Source organism: Carassius auratus, chromosome 41, assembly GCF_003368295.1.
Source record: "Carassius auratus strain Wakin chromosome 41, ASM336829v1, whole genome shotgun sequence".
Taxonomy (NCBI): Eukaryota; Metazoa; Chordata; class Actinopteri; order Cypriniformes; family Cyprinidae; genus Carassius; species Carassius auratus.
Window position 1 is genome coordinate 13,078,796 of NC_039283.1, and position 15,769 is coordinate 13,094,564.

The following is a 15,769-nucleotide window of genomic DNA, read 5'->3' on the forward strand; positions in this document are numbered from 1 at the left end:
TCGGTAAGAATTATTTATTTTTTTATTATTATTTTTAAAGCGGTAGTTGTTTTTGTTTATAACCCATATAATGAATGAATGATCGACATTAAAATGTGTAAGTTTAAATATCTCTTTTCTCTGTCACTATGGAAAGAATCACGTTACCTCCATTGACTCTAATGAGACGAGTTTGGGAAGTGCTATAGGTAAGTTTTTCCAATGCTGATAACACAGGCTTATCCGGGGTAACAGCAGTTGGCACTGTACTCTTGCTTAAACATTTTTTTTTTCTTGGTGGAAGCTTTGTGTTTATTTAGCTAAAAAAAAATATTAAAACTCGATTCAAAATGGTGTACAATTATTTAATTATGTCATCCTGCAATCGCGGACTCGCTCTCGTTTCATACAAAAGCAGTTGCTGCCATTTTGCTACAATTGTTTTGTAGGCTGTAATGGATTATAAGAGAACTTACAAACTGGTAATGTTTTAAAACATTTTCGTCTTAATTCTTTTATTGCCTTAATTATTTTTGTGGTGAAATGCTGTGTAAAAGTGGTTTGACTGCACCGTTTCCTTTAAATGTCAATCTAGTTTGAATTTGACGCTTGCTCGCAAGTGCTGCCAATCGATATTTCACATCTAATTATTTACTTATGTGGCAAGTAGCCTTGGAATATGTGGGATGATGTACATCCAACTTTGCATTGGGGTCCTGATCACCCTGTCAGACTTTATTCTGAGATAACAACCTGCTGGATGTACATTATCCCTTATTTAACAGGTCAAGCAGCATCCGAGGAACTGATCAGAAACACACTATCTGCAGTGGAGGCCATTTCCCAACATCCCACTCTTCTCGGCCTCTATCACTGCACTGTGAGTATATATACATGTATATCACTTTGTGATGTTCTGCTATTCGTTCTGTCTCTCCCAATTATGTAGAAATTATTTCCAACAGCATTTAGCCTCATTTTCTTGAAGTGTGTTATGGGACTGTTGCACAAATTTCACAACTGTGCTTCTCTCCCCATCAAAGTGTGTGTAAGGTGTTGATGAAAATGTTCAGGCAAAGTTAAACCCTCTATTTGGCCCCATTCAGCCATTTAAACTTTCCCTCCATAAGGAAAGGCTCACAAACACAATATTATCAAGCTGTGTATCAGAGCAGCAAGGTCCACATTCACATCTAACCTGAGATCTCATGTCCCCATGCCTGACGGAGCTACAACTGAGATCACAGCTGCCCTCTGCCCAGCACTATTATTCTCACAAACCTCTCAGCAATAGGAAATCACTCAGGAGTGAAGGGAGTGTGTATATCTCTCTGTGGGTAAGGCTTTTGTAATGAGTATTGACATGTTTTCTGTAGTACTGATGCATCAGGAAGTGGTGAGAGGGCACAGACTCTCTGATACTCTATAAGAGGAGAAGGCACCTTAATTACAGTTCGCCAGGAGTCATTAGATCCTATTTTTCACTCTCAAAACACGCACACACACACATACACACTATATAGCATGTGAATGTCTGGTTTATTGAAACCAGTACTAATGAGGACACAAAGTGCAGTGGGAAGGTTCCATGAAACCATAGATGCCCAAACATTTTTTTGGTGTTGGCAGCTAAATGAGTCGTATTCCAAAAATGCTGTAACAGTACTTGAATGGGTAAAGATGTGATGCATCAAATTAATAATAAATGAAAATTATATTATATTATATTTAGGGATGGGAAAGTTAACAAGTTAATTGAATAACACCGATAATTATTTATCATGTGTTAACACTTTTTTTCTTTTTTCTTTTTTGTATTATGATAATCCGTTGCTTGCTGGCTCTGAATACACATACAGACAAATCATGGGTCACAGGAGGGGATTCTCCCGATCAAATTATTTAGGCTAAGCATCAGCATTCACAAACCACTGTCCACAGTTATTTTTAAACATAAAATAATGCAACGAGCTTATTTATTTTATTTGATGAGGAAAATAGACTTCTTAAAAAAAATTGTAGAACAACTTATTTTTATTACCATGCAATATGTACAAACTGAAAAAATTCAATCATAAAAATATGTGAAAAAAATTATTATATAATTAACATTACAAATACTACTTCTACTAATGATAAAGTATCTCTAGCTTATCATTGCTTATTAACTTAATGCTTATTATTTTTAAACATAAAAATCATAGATTTGTTTGACATTTTCATTAAATGTATATTTTAGTTGAATAGTATGAGTTTTTCAAAACCACATGAAACCAGCATGAATAGAACAAGTAATTTCTAAGAACAAAGCACATGTGTTTAACTAGATTTTACAAATATTTTCCTTTTCTTTCTCAAGGACACTTATACGTCGTTTACCCGTATTAATGGCTGTCTGGATAGAAAACGCACTTGATACTAATGTTCAAACATAGATCATCTAAGCTACAGAGAAAGAATTACCATTATACTGACACTCATGACAAAGGAGCTGGCAAGAGATCAAAGATGTGCCGCAGGTTTAGCAAAGCACCTGTACAATACTTCCAGCTCGCTGAAAAAAACAAAATCTGTCTTACAAAAGAGACAAGAAGAGGAAAATTCATAGATAACCTTTACAATATGTTACTTTGGTTTTCTTTTCATCAGAGAGAGCGAAATCCTTTATTTGGGAGATGCCCACAGCTATCCACATTAAGACACCTGTCCACAACGTTTGCTGCCATGCAGCTGATTGTAGTTGGTAATAATCGTAAAACCTGATTCTAATATTCAAAAGAGCTGGCGTAAGGCCTTTTGTTGGAACACACTTTCTATGATCAAAGGGCAGAGCTGACATCACATTTCCATGCAAATTGGAGCTCTTCAGAGCACTCTCTCAGTCTTCTGCTTCCAGCTGTTTCAATTTCTCTCACGCTGTGTGTGTGTGGTCTGGCGAGACTAAGCACATGTAGGAGAGATTTCTCACTTTTACAATAATGCACTTCTCTCTTTGTTTCCCCAAGGTTGTGGATTTGATTGCACCACATCTGGCATCTCTGGCCTTCAGTAAAAATGGTGAGTGTGTGAATATCCATATGTCCTCCATAAGTATTTGAACAGTAAAGACAAAATTGTTCTGTTTACTGTGGAGTCAAGAAATCTGTAAATATGATTCAAAGATGAATATAAGACAAAACTACAGAATGTCAAATTTTATTATTGGGTGATTCAACACAAAGATGTTTTACCAGCTAAGAAGATCAGCACTTTTAGAGTTTCGGCTGAGAAAAAAAAAAAAAAAAAAAAAAAAAAAACAGTAGTTGATGACCACTGTTGGGAACGTTACTTTAAACAAGTAATTAGTTTAGTTACTCACTACTTGTTACAAAAAGTAACTGAGTTAGTAACTGAATTACTCTATAATAAAAGTAACTCGTTACCAGGGAAAGTAACTAACAATAATATTTATTGCATGTCAACAGACAGCAAGAGTTTTATCCTGCACTTCAAGTATTATCTTTGTAAGAAAAGTGTTTTTGGCCACTAGCTTTGTAGATGAGTGTCACACATTACATGTACACATTACATGCACGTTCTTGCCTTTGACCACTATGAATTTGAAGTAGTGCTTATATCTCTATCTTGAAAATGCCAACTTTTCATCGGATTACCCCTGACTCGCCATTTCTGCTGCTGCTGCGAATCTCTGTGTAGCTGTTGCGTGTGTGTGTTTTTGGCGCCGCTGGCGCTGCCGCGTGCGCCGGCATGTGCGTAAAAACACGGGCTCTGATTGGCTACCATGAAACACATGACTCTGCCTTATCCAATCATAATCGCTTATCTCGTCATTAACCCACCTGCTCACTCGCTGTGTGAGCCAGGGGTGTGTTCTTACTGTGCGTTCACACCGCCGGCGTCGAGAGCATCAAAGCGGCCGGAAGTCATTCATTTTCAATGTAAGCCGGCGTCGAGTAGCGGTGAGGAGCGGCATGGCGCGACTTGGCCGTTGAGAGCGTCGAGGAGAGTTGAAATCAAGGTAACTTTATGGTAATGAGCTATGACGCGGTTGTGCAGCAACCAATCGGAATGTAGAAGTCAACTACTAACTAAGCTCCTAACCATTAGTTCCCAAGCACATATGGAGGACAGGTTGATTATTGCTGTTTCAAGTTTGCAATAATCTATGAGGTGTCCCTGTTTGCGTTCAGGGACATAAAAAATAAATTAAAAGTGATACGTTGACCAAGCCCAGACAGCAACATAGTGTTGGCCCAGATCCGGCCCACATCTGGCCCACATTAAATCCATGCGGGCCAGATGTGGGCCGGATCTGGACTAAAACTGCTTGCTGTCAGGGAGGTGTCTGAGATTTGTTCATTTTAAGTAAAGGATCTTAATATTTGGTCCACAACAATATTTAATGAGGTTAACTTATAACGTTACCCTCCTTGGGGTTAGTCTGCAAGAGATCAACAAGCTTGTTTGCTTAGCGGCCACTTTAAGTACAAAATAAGTATTCGATCTACGTCAGAGCGTCTGAGCGCTCTCAAATCTTTCTGCAGCGTCGTGACCAGAGCGGCAAGAGCGATTTTTGATGCTCTCGACGCCGGCGGTGTGAACGCACAGTTAACATTCAGTAACGTTAACGGCGTTGTAACGAAGGGAAAAGTAATTAGTTAGATTACCGTATTACTCAAAATATAACGTCGTTACCTAACACCTTTCTTTTAAACGCCGTTTTTCCAAACACTGTTGATGACAGACTACACAGCAAGATGCAAACCTCTGATCAGCACCAAAAATGCAGAGGCAAGATTCTTCACAAATGTGAGCCAGTAGAGTTTTGGAACTTAGTTGATGGACCGATAAGACAAAGCTTAACCTTTATCTAAGTGATTGGAAAGCAAAAGTGTGGAGAAAAGAGGGAACTGCAAATGATCCTAAGCATATAACCTCATCTGTAAAGCTTGGTGGAGTTGGTGTCATGGCATGGGCATGCATGGCTGTCTCTACAACAGGACCTCTTCATTTGAATGATGACTTAATGCATGATGGCAGTAACAGAATGAATTTAGAAGGGTACAAAATCATTTTGGCTTCCAATATTCAAGAAAATGCCACCAAACTCATTAGTAAGCACTTCATATTGACAATGACCCAAAACACACTGCACACTGCTCTAATTGCATGCAAGGGATCTGCAACTAAATATCAGCTTTTAATCTTTTATATCCACCTTAAATTCAGCTGTTCCAATACTTATGCTCACATCAAATAGTGGGATGAACTCTTAAAGTGTTAACATGTATGTGTGTGTGTGTATATATATATATATATATATATATATATATATATATATATATATATATATATATATATATGTGTATATATATATATATGTGTATATATATATGTATATATATGTATATATATGTATGTATGTATGTGTATATATATATATGTGTGTGTGTATATATATACATACAAAATCCAAAAAAATGTGTTAATCAAAAAAATTAATCCAAGGGTTTATCCAAAGTTATTAATAATAATATAATTATTAATATTTATTTAAACACATTTATTGATAGCCAGATTTTGGATTTGCTATACATTTTAAGCATTGTGAGCATAAACCTTTAGAACAAAATGTTTCTAAGATCACGAGAAAAAAACGTCTCTCTTTTCTTTGAATAAGAGTTATGGATATGGTGATTATATTTATATTTGTGCATACCGTATATTCGCTTTTTGCATGCATGTGAGAAAGTGTATATCTAACCTTTCTGCTGTGTGTGTGTCCCAGTGGAATGGCGTATTGTGAGTTTGCGTGTGCTGTCAGAGATCACGCTGCTGCTGCTGAGCCAAGACGAGGTGGAAGAGAGAGAGAGAAATGGAGGGAGAGAATGGGAGTGGGAAGGTGAAGGCATCTCCTCCAACACTCGCTTGCTAACGCTCATCTCTGAGGCCCTGCTGCCACAGTAAGACTTACCACTCACTTACCTATATTCTGCTCTCTCAGTTTACTCCTCCATCCTCGCTATTTATTGAAACTAAGATTGTGTCCTAACCAGGCATGATGTGATGTGAAGTTTCCAGCAACGAGCAATTTGTCTGTGCACACAATAGCTGTCGATCAAAATATATATCTTGCTTAATAAACAGTGCGTAAAGCAATTTAGGACCAGTGATATTTATTGAGTTTGGCACAAATAGAAACATTGACAAAATGTCGCTCATTGCGTATCACTGTTTAGGATCAAACTCGGATGAACCGGAAAGAGAAGGATTTTATAGCTTGCAGATACATGGTGCTGGAATCTATATCTGGGAATTGTAACATTGTGACATTGTGATATATTAGGAAAAGGGAAATTATTAGAGTTTTATGAAGTCAACAAAAAGTAATTGAAATTTCTATAGGGAATTATTTGATTCAATTTGAGTATATTGGAGCAATTCATTGTGAATTCCAAATTATATGCAATAATAATAATAATAACAATTTTATGCAGACCATTTTCCAATTTTACATATTTTAAATGTGATTATGAATGACTGAATACAACGTTGACAATAGTCTCTTAAACTGTACAAAATTCAAAAGCAGTATTACAGTAATAGACAATAAGATGATAAATTGTAAAAACATTTAATAGTAATTCAGTAATAATTTGAGATATATATACATTCAATGACAGTATATTTTTTGTAAATTTTCACTTCAAAGCAACACGACAAAAATCCCACAAATATCAACACAATTTTTGTGAAAATCCCGAATAACATCCCGAATATCATCCCGAAATCTTATTCTCAGAGAATGTGTCAACTAGTGTTGTCACGATACCAAAATTATTGTTTTTATACCGATACCTAGTCAAGAATTGCGATTTCGATGCTTTTTCGATACTTTTCCTGAAAAGGGAAAATACACTCTCAAATATCATTGATGTGCTTTATTTTAAAACCGGGGACAACATTCTAATCATATAACACACTAATAAATGAACATATGGACAGCAGATATATTAAACATTTGAACTAAATATTAAATATCAAAATATAAAAAATAAAATAGAGCAATGAATGACATTCAAGGTAAAGAATAAATTTAGCAGCATTATCTCAGTTATCGTAAGAAACATAAGAGTAATAAATTTATCTTGATTCTGAACTTTGAATAAAAATATGAACAGCGATTATATTAAACAATGTTTCTGAACTCAGAAGATTAAATGTCAAAAGATAGGTAATATCAATTTAAGCAATGACATTCAAGTTTAAAAAATAAAATAAAATAAAATTAAGCAGCAATATCTCAGATATTGTTAGTTATTCTGTCAATTGTGCAACCTTTTCTTTCAGAGGAGAAAACTCAGCCAGTGAGCTTTAATGAGCGTCATCTTTTTCTACAAGTCTTGGACCGGTGGCCACAGTATAACTTGTGCTCGTACATGCAGCCTAGTGATGCGCGAGTCTGTTTTTTTTCAAACCCGCGGGTCCCGCTTTTATGAAATTATTTGGCCCGCCCCAGCCCGCGAATAAAGTAAAATTTCTTTACCCACCCCGACCCGTGCATCGGGGACATCACAGAAGATACGTTGCTACTAGACTCATATTTCTTGTTCACTGAAGTTCCTCCCTCTGCAGGTGCGCGCGAGCACGGCGCTATAAGCAGCGGTTGTGCAGCTCGTGAACAGCTCTGTGAACTGTTTCATCTTGTCAAAGAGTTACTCAAGATGTGACGGAGCATTGTGATTTGTTCAATGTAGTGAACGAATTCCGCCCTTCACTTCTCATTCGTGAAGGAGTTGAATGAACTGATACATCTCGTTTATGAACGAAATGAATGAGAAAAAACACAGATGTCCATAGGGAGGCACTGGAAGCGTGCGTTGCACACACCAACATGAAATACGTCTCTTACAAATCTGGAACATGGTCATTCTTTGAATTATCGATACTAATAAATTTAGGAATCGTGACGTTTTTAATTTCCGAGAATCGCGATACTTTTGAAGTATCGGTGAACTGTGCAACACTAGTGTCAACAACATATAAAAGGTACAATGTTTGGAAGCCTCTTTATGACACGAATTAACTTCAAATTGCATACATATTGTGTAGCTATTTTGTTTTTTGTTTTTCTTCTCTGCAGGTATGAGACTCTGCTCCTGGAGCCAGATCCTGTACCAGTATATGCTCTCAAACTGCTTGTGTCCCTCACGGAGCACAGCTCACCCATCAGCAGGTAACCAGCTACACTCTTCATACACGCACATTTTATGGGAGTTTATGTTCTTAAAGAACCGTATACTAAGAATTTTCACAGCAGAAGTTTTGGACAAATACACTCCTAATAGTATCAGCGATACCAGGCACAAGATTGTCTTGAGGCATTTCTTTCTTATGTGTTTCTGTACTCAACCTTATTAGATTATTGATCCTGAGATTTTAAAAGTAGGTCATGCTGAGGAGTAATGAACTTCAGAGATATGACACACACTTTTTTTCACTGCATCCACAGAATCAGCTTTTTGCTACAATAATATAAATATAATAACCTTGACTGTATATATTTATAAAGTATAGAAATCTATAATAAGGTCTTTTGTTAATATGATTGAAAGCTTTAAATCTGCCTCCCTTGTGGATCTTAGCTTTGCTTGGAACTGTAGATCACATATATGATGGCTGATGCCCATCCTCCTCTAATTTCCAAAAATTTTCACCTGTTTTTGCTTTCATTTCCTGTCCTGTTCTTACCACTTTTCCTCTGTGGGCTGTTACGAGTTGTTACCCCCCCCCCCCCCCACACACACACACACACTGCAAAGAGCTATTTCCACTCACATAGTGAAATTAAATTGCGTTTGCCAGCACTTGATAAAGTCCTTAAAAATGCGATGGGATTGCAATTGAGGGACATTAGCCGGGTTCCGTGCTAATCATTGGCGTTCTGTTATTATTGGTTTTGATAGTAGTTCAAACTTTCCCAATTATCAAGAAACTTTGGCCACTTTTAGCTTTGTGCAGATTAAATGTTGCTGTTAAGAGAGTTGTTAAATGGCTTCTATAAAGTGTTCATTTTTATCAGTATTAAGAATTTATGTCTAGAGTACATCAAGCTTTTAATGAAACTAGTATTTAAGCAGTATGATTAGTTCAAACTCCTAATGGTCTCTTTCTCAGCGAAAAGGAGGAAATGTGTCTCAATGATGGTCTGATTGACTAAAATTAAATTGACTATTTACTCCTTTTTGAACAGTTCAAAAAGTTTGTCACTGAAGGACATATCAGAAATTGCTCAAATTGAGCTTTCCAAAGACTGGAAATGTCATGGAAATAAGATCTTAACCCTATAAGCGCCAAAGTCGCAAATTCAATATCTATTATTTCCTGAATATTTTTGTACTTCAAGAGGCAACTGTTACTTTGATTTACAACTTATGTGTTTCTATTAAATTAATAGTCTCCTGTTTTGTTGGCTTCATTTCATAGGTGAGGTAAAGGAGATATGAAAAAATGCAATAATCAATTCAAGGATGTGTTCAAATGTTGTTTCCGATTCTGACTTGAAGGGGAATATTGCTTTTGAAATGACATAAACATGCGATCATGCCAAACATTTTTCTAATTGACAGTAGATTTCTATCTTTAAGCCCTTTCAAGCCACAAGCTTTTGAAATCTTGAAGTCAAAATATAGCATCTTTTTCAAAAAACCCTGGCGCCTTAAGGGTTAAAAAGTCATAGAAATGTATGTAGTGAATATATATATATATATATATATATTATATATATATATATATAATATATATATATATATATATATATATATATAATATATATTCTCTACAGAGAGTGATTGCATACATGACTTGATGAAGTCTAGTAGGTTAGACTAGTGCACATTCGCATTTAGAGTGAATTTTTTTTTTCACTGCATGATTCAGTCTTTTAAAATGCATTACAGAATTCAAGATATCGGGGCTTTGTATTATTTCATATAGTTAATATCACACGAAGAATGCAATTTTTCCGTCCAAAAACCAGCATGATTACAAAGGTGATATTGAATGTATACAACAGTTCAATAAACAAGAAGTTTATATTAAGAGACTTACTTTTTAGACACCATGTTTCCTGTTTTTGCTCCATTTTGATAACAAAAATAATTCCAAACAAAGCCACAGCACTGGTTGCGTATCTGAGCAACATCACAGCATTTCGTTCCTTAATGAATCAACGTTTATTTAACTCTGTTCATTCGCAATGACTCACTTATTAACAGTGACTTGTTTCCACATACTGGTGGTTTTAAATTTCACATTTAAAGTATAATTTCAAATTATTATAATTTTTTTTTTACATAATTTCAAATAGCAGTATTCAACGTTTTATGTTTATATTAATAAAAACTATATATGCACGTTTAACTGCAAGTTAAATACATTCATGTATTGCATTGATCAGTGTGTAAATGCATCTAAATGCCACTTCAGAAATTCAAAGATGAATTTTGTTGATACTGATTTCATGTGCTCGATAACAACCCAAGTGTCTTTTTTATCCTAAAAAAAAAAAAAAAATTATAATAATAAAAAAAAAAAAAAAAAATGGCTTAGTTGTAAAAAGGACCAAAAGGTAAAAATCTATTTAAACATATTGGAAAAATTAGTTTCTATCTCTGCTGTGAACTGACCACCACACAGAACATGAAGAATATCAAAGTCAGCTGTCCACGGTAGTCCTTAAGATCAGCACAATAACTTAGCAAAATATTGTCTAATTATCGTAATCGATAAAATCCTAGAAAATATTGAGCTATAATTTTTTGTCAATATCACACACCCCCAGCTGCCAGCCGTCTCGAGCATTTGCTGAATGTAAAAATTTAAGGGGGGGGTGAAATGCTCGTTTTCACTCAATATACTGTTAATCTTGAGTACCTATAGAGTAGTACTGCATCCTTCATAACTCCAAAAAGTCTTTATTTTTTTATATTTATAAGAGAAAATAGTCTGTACCGATTTTTCCCGGAAAACACGAGCGCCTAGAGGCGTGACGTGTGGGCGGAGCTAAAGAATCACGAGCGCCAGTAGGCTTTTAGGTTGCTGTGACAGATCCAGAGGCTGAAATTTAACAAGAGCAGCATCAGCAAAGGCGGTATGCTATGTGGTATGTACTGAAACTGTATATATTTGCTTAGTGGTTTTGGAAAATGACTAAGTTCCACTTTATGTCGTCTTTTTTTTTTTTTTTAAGCTGTACATGTGGAACGTGCAGTTTGATGACAACATCGCATGTTGTTTACTTGATGTGCTTACGCGCCGATAGCTAAGTTAACAACACAGAGATATTTGAAGCAGTTTTACTCACCGCATGTGGTTCCAACACACGATCGTGACCCTTTTTAGTTGGGACTGCATTATCCTTAAAAATAAGCGATTTGCAATCCGAAATGCAGGGAACAAAAAAAACACTTGCACAACTCCGTTGATGCTCTGTAAAATAAACTCCATCCACTGGTCCCTTAATGCTGTTTCTCTTTTGGTAATCTGTGCAGGGTGTCTTGCCCTGGCAACCAAAAACACACTTCTTTTGTGACTTTTCGCGACGCTCTCGCTCTGATCAGGCTGTGCTCAGCCTCACAGTGCTCTGCTATACAGGAGCACGTGCTCTTCCGGGAGAAGTGCCCCTCAGGACCCATATAAGGAAATTCCGCTCCATCTAACGTCACAAAGAGCCATACTCGGAAAAAAAATTTCCGAAACTTGTGACAAACGGAAGAGGTTTTTTTGGAACAAAAATACTCCTTCAAACGTACAACTTAATTTTTGAAACTTTATCCATGTTTAGCATGGGAATCCAACTCTTTAACAGTGTAAAAAACTCTGTATGCATGAAATAGCATTTCACCAACCCCCCCTTTAACACTGCATACACCATCCTAATCCTTGCCAAAGAGGAGCTCTCTTTCTGTGTTTAACCAAAGAAATCTGCCAGTGTTCTTTTCATTTTCTCTTTCTTCAGCCCTTCAGCAGAAAGCAGTGACTGGGTGACTGACAACTAATATTAACCAGTCTAAAATCTACAATAAAGTTAAGAATGTAAAGATGAAATCTGTTAATATATAATGTGTTGTTGTGATACTCATTCATTTTTGGTGGGTGCTTCTAAATTTTGACTGGTGCTACACCAGTGCTACCAAGTAAAAAAAGTTAATTTCGAGCCCTCTGTCAATCGGTTAAAATATTTATTGGTGATTTGTTTTTTGATTGGATTGAGTTAAATCATGTTTAGTTAAATCATGACAGCTTAATCACATTTTTTTATCTGTTCTAAATATACCATTAATACTACCCCCATTACTTCTCTTTCTTTGCACTGAGCAATATACATACACAAGCCTGCTACATTATTTGCAGGATGCAAAATTTTACATTTATTATTTATTATTTTATATTTTGCCTCTCTGTGTCCACATACTGTATTTTGATGTAGCCAAATTCTCATTAAAACAGTTTTCGTTGTATTTATATTTTACTGTTTCTGGTGTCAGACAACCAAATTAATATGAAATAATGAACTGAAACATGACCCATAAGAATAATCTGCACAAAAATCCTGATTTGTAAATCGAGCTGTCGTCTGATGAAATCAACATACACATAAGATAAAGACAATAGCTGCTGCTGTGATTTCGGCTGTACTTACATGTAGAAATTTGAGAAGCAACATAATATCTGGTTTAACTAATAATTAATGGTTGTATGATTCTGAAACATATTAATATAACAACTGAATGACACCACTTATCAACATAACAGTCCGTCGATTATCAACTGCTCACAAGGCTGTAGGAGCCTAGGACATTTCTATTTTAAAAAATGAGCATGAGCATTAATAGCATATAAAAAAAAAGTTTACAAAATTAATTGAGATTAGAACCGATTAATTCAGCCATGAATATTAGTCTTAAAAGCATAATGCGCTAAACAGAATATCATTCTTAAAACACCGTACGCACTAAAAGATATTGTGAACGGCCTGAATGACGGCACTTATGTGACATTACATTTTAACGTCTGTATTTATAACATTAACCTATTACATATTTTTATTTAAAAAAATGAGCATGTCCACATGCTCGGGAAGATGGGAGGGCAATCTGTTCACAGTCCCTGCCGCAAAGAAACACAGATGGCACAGATGTCCGCGGGATCACACACAGTAAGCCTTTGCTAATTTTACCAGTCGGGGGTATTTGTGGTCGTTGGTTTTCCACCAGTCCATGTGGTCGATGTGGATGGGTGGGCACGTGTCCTGGGAGTACTGATTTAATTCGGATGTGTTTGTGATCTCTGCATTATAGTCCTCACCAAACAAGACCCACGATTGCAGATGCAGACAGCGAATCACTTCTTCTGGCGTTGTCCCCCTTCCCCCGCTGGCCTGTACTCTCACTGCACTTTCCGGGTCGGTGTTCTGTCGATCTCTGCTACCCTGTCAGATTTTGCTAACTCCCATTTAAAAAAGTAGGTAGTACTTATATGGGTCCGCAAATTTTCGGGATTTACAAATCCTTGGGAACTTTTGGGATAACGTGCACGACCTTGCAAAAAATATATAACACTGTGCAAGCTGTTTTGGATATTATGTAAATCTTATTCATATTGTTTTAAATATATCTTAAAAATGTATTGTGCCTTTAACCCTCTGAGGTCTAAGCGTATTTTTGGGGGCCTGGAGAAGTTTTGTCATGCCCTGACCTTTGTGCTTTTTTTGTATTACACATCTAAATGGCTGAAGTCTAATATCACTGTAATCAGCACAAACTGAGCTATAATAATGACTGTGAGGCAGCATGGTATGTACATGATTTGTGTTTTTTGAGAAAAAAGAAAATGTTATGTGTGGTTAGTGAAAAACTAAAAATGTTAAATCACTTGAATAAGAAAATAAAAACACATACAGAACATTGGTTTCCCGGGACTTTTGAGAACTGGAGCTTGTAGCCTAGAATTTTTGTTTCTAAATTATGTGAACATCATCTTGTTTACTCACAGAAAACAATATATTAATTTAAATTTTCCAAGACCCTTTTTGCTGGTAAAAGTCATATGCGAGAAGGCGTTAACTATCATGAATATCATTGTGATTTACACCTGAGAAACAAAGGCCCGCATAATGAGCGCATAATGAGCCATTCAGTCAGCTGTTTGTCTGAGAGGGAGGAGTTACAAGAAAGAATGTGAGGACAAAATAAATGTATATAATTTTATGTTTTTAGTTTATTTAGAATATATTTAATTATCCCACAACATAATTTAATATTCACTTGCGAGTTGAGATAAACAGTTTTATTGGGAACAATCAAAGCTGATTTTCAAAACTGAATTATATGCATCATTACTCCAGTCAAACAATTCTTCAGAAATCCTTTTAACAATCTGATTTTCTACAAAAAACATGTATTGTTATTATTATTATTATTATTTTTATTTTTTTTTACTTATTATTATTATTATTAATGTTGAAAAGAACGGAGAATATTTTTTCAGGTTTTTTGGGGGGATAAATTGAAAGGACAGCATTGTTTGTTACATTTCTTACATTTACATTTATTTGTTACATTTCTTACAATTACATTTATTTGTTACATTTATATTATTTTTTAATTTATTATATATTATCAAGCTTTTGTATGGTATAGTATAGTGTATATTGTTATTGAAACTTTCCACTTGATTATACGATTTAGTCAGGAATTATAGTTTGGAAAAAGTCTAACTAGATAAAATTTACACATTATGTGAAAACTAGTACAAGTATATAAATAAATAAAAAGAGACTTACTCATGTTTATGAACTCTGCTGAATAAAGTTGCTTCATTCTTTTTTCTGAGGAATCCAAATCTCAAATCCTGAGTTAATCCACATCACATCTTTTTCGGGGTGAAATATGTCGTATTCCTCTCATCGTGAAGCAAACAGTAAAATAAAAAAAAAAAAAAACTTGAACGGTCTCGCTGCTTTGTTTTCTGTTGTGTGGTCGTATTCAAGCCGCACGCTTCAGTGAAACATTATAATCTGAATAGCGCGTTCAGCACGGGGGCATTAGAAGATAATGAAGGGAGACGTGAAAAATGGACATAGTGTTTTTCATATGGATTACTTTATCACAGAATATTTGTTTTTGGCAGCACTTGTTTAGTTTCAAAGTAGACATGTCAAGCTTTCTATAGATATATCTCTCATGTCTCTTCGTTCAATTTAATGACGTGTTTGTAAATGAAGATCACCGCAGACAAAGGCAAATGCAGATAGCACACCTTGTTTGTTATCTTTATTTATAAATGCCACAACGTTTTGTTGTTATGTCTGTATACAAAAAAGTAGACCCTTTACAGATTCGATTGATGTATTGCTCTTATCTGTACGATCAAAACTGAAAGTGTAATTTAAGTTCTTTTCGGAGGTTATCAGGAGAAAAAATGCCTCAACGTGTTATACGTGTGGAATCGACTCCAGAGGGTTAAATACAGATCAAATGGCTGCAAAATTATTATTATATATATTTTTATTATTATTATCATGTTCTGTGCTGATGAGGTGGTGTCTTTCACCAGTGGAGGTGTCTTTGCTTGTGCTGCTGTGAAGGGTTGAAACTCTACCTTTCAGTGGGATATTGAACAGGACGTGTGGTGTGTGGGAGCTGTCTGTGGTCCATGGTGTTCAGGCATGTGGAAGTTGTCACAATTTGTTTGTATGTGTGACTGGCTATTATTCTTTCAGCACTGT

At 35.6% G+C, this 15,769-nt stretch overlaps 1 protein-coding gene across 2 annotated transcripts in view; it reads left to right on the plus strand.

Moving 5' to 3' along the window:
- The window catches only part of LOC113060110 (serine/threonine-protein kinase ULK4), a 213,504-nt gene that overhangs the window by 101,885 nt on the left and 95,850 nt on the right, over window positions 1-15,769 (plus strand). For both annotated transcript variants that reach the window (XM_026228945.1, XM_026228946.1), the window contains exons 26-30: window positions 137-188; window positions 765-859; window positions 2,985-3,036; window positions 5,768-5,942; window positions 8,123-8,215. In XM_026228945.1, the coding sequence (XP_026084730.1) occupies window positions 137-188; window positions 765-859; window positions 2,985-3,036; window positions 5,768-5,942; window positions 8,123-8,215 (467 nt within the window). The remainder of the gene's footprint in view (window positions 1-136; window positions 189-764; window positions 860-2,984; window positions 3,037-5,767; window positions 5,943-8,122; window positions 8,216-15,769) is intronic.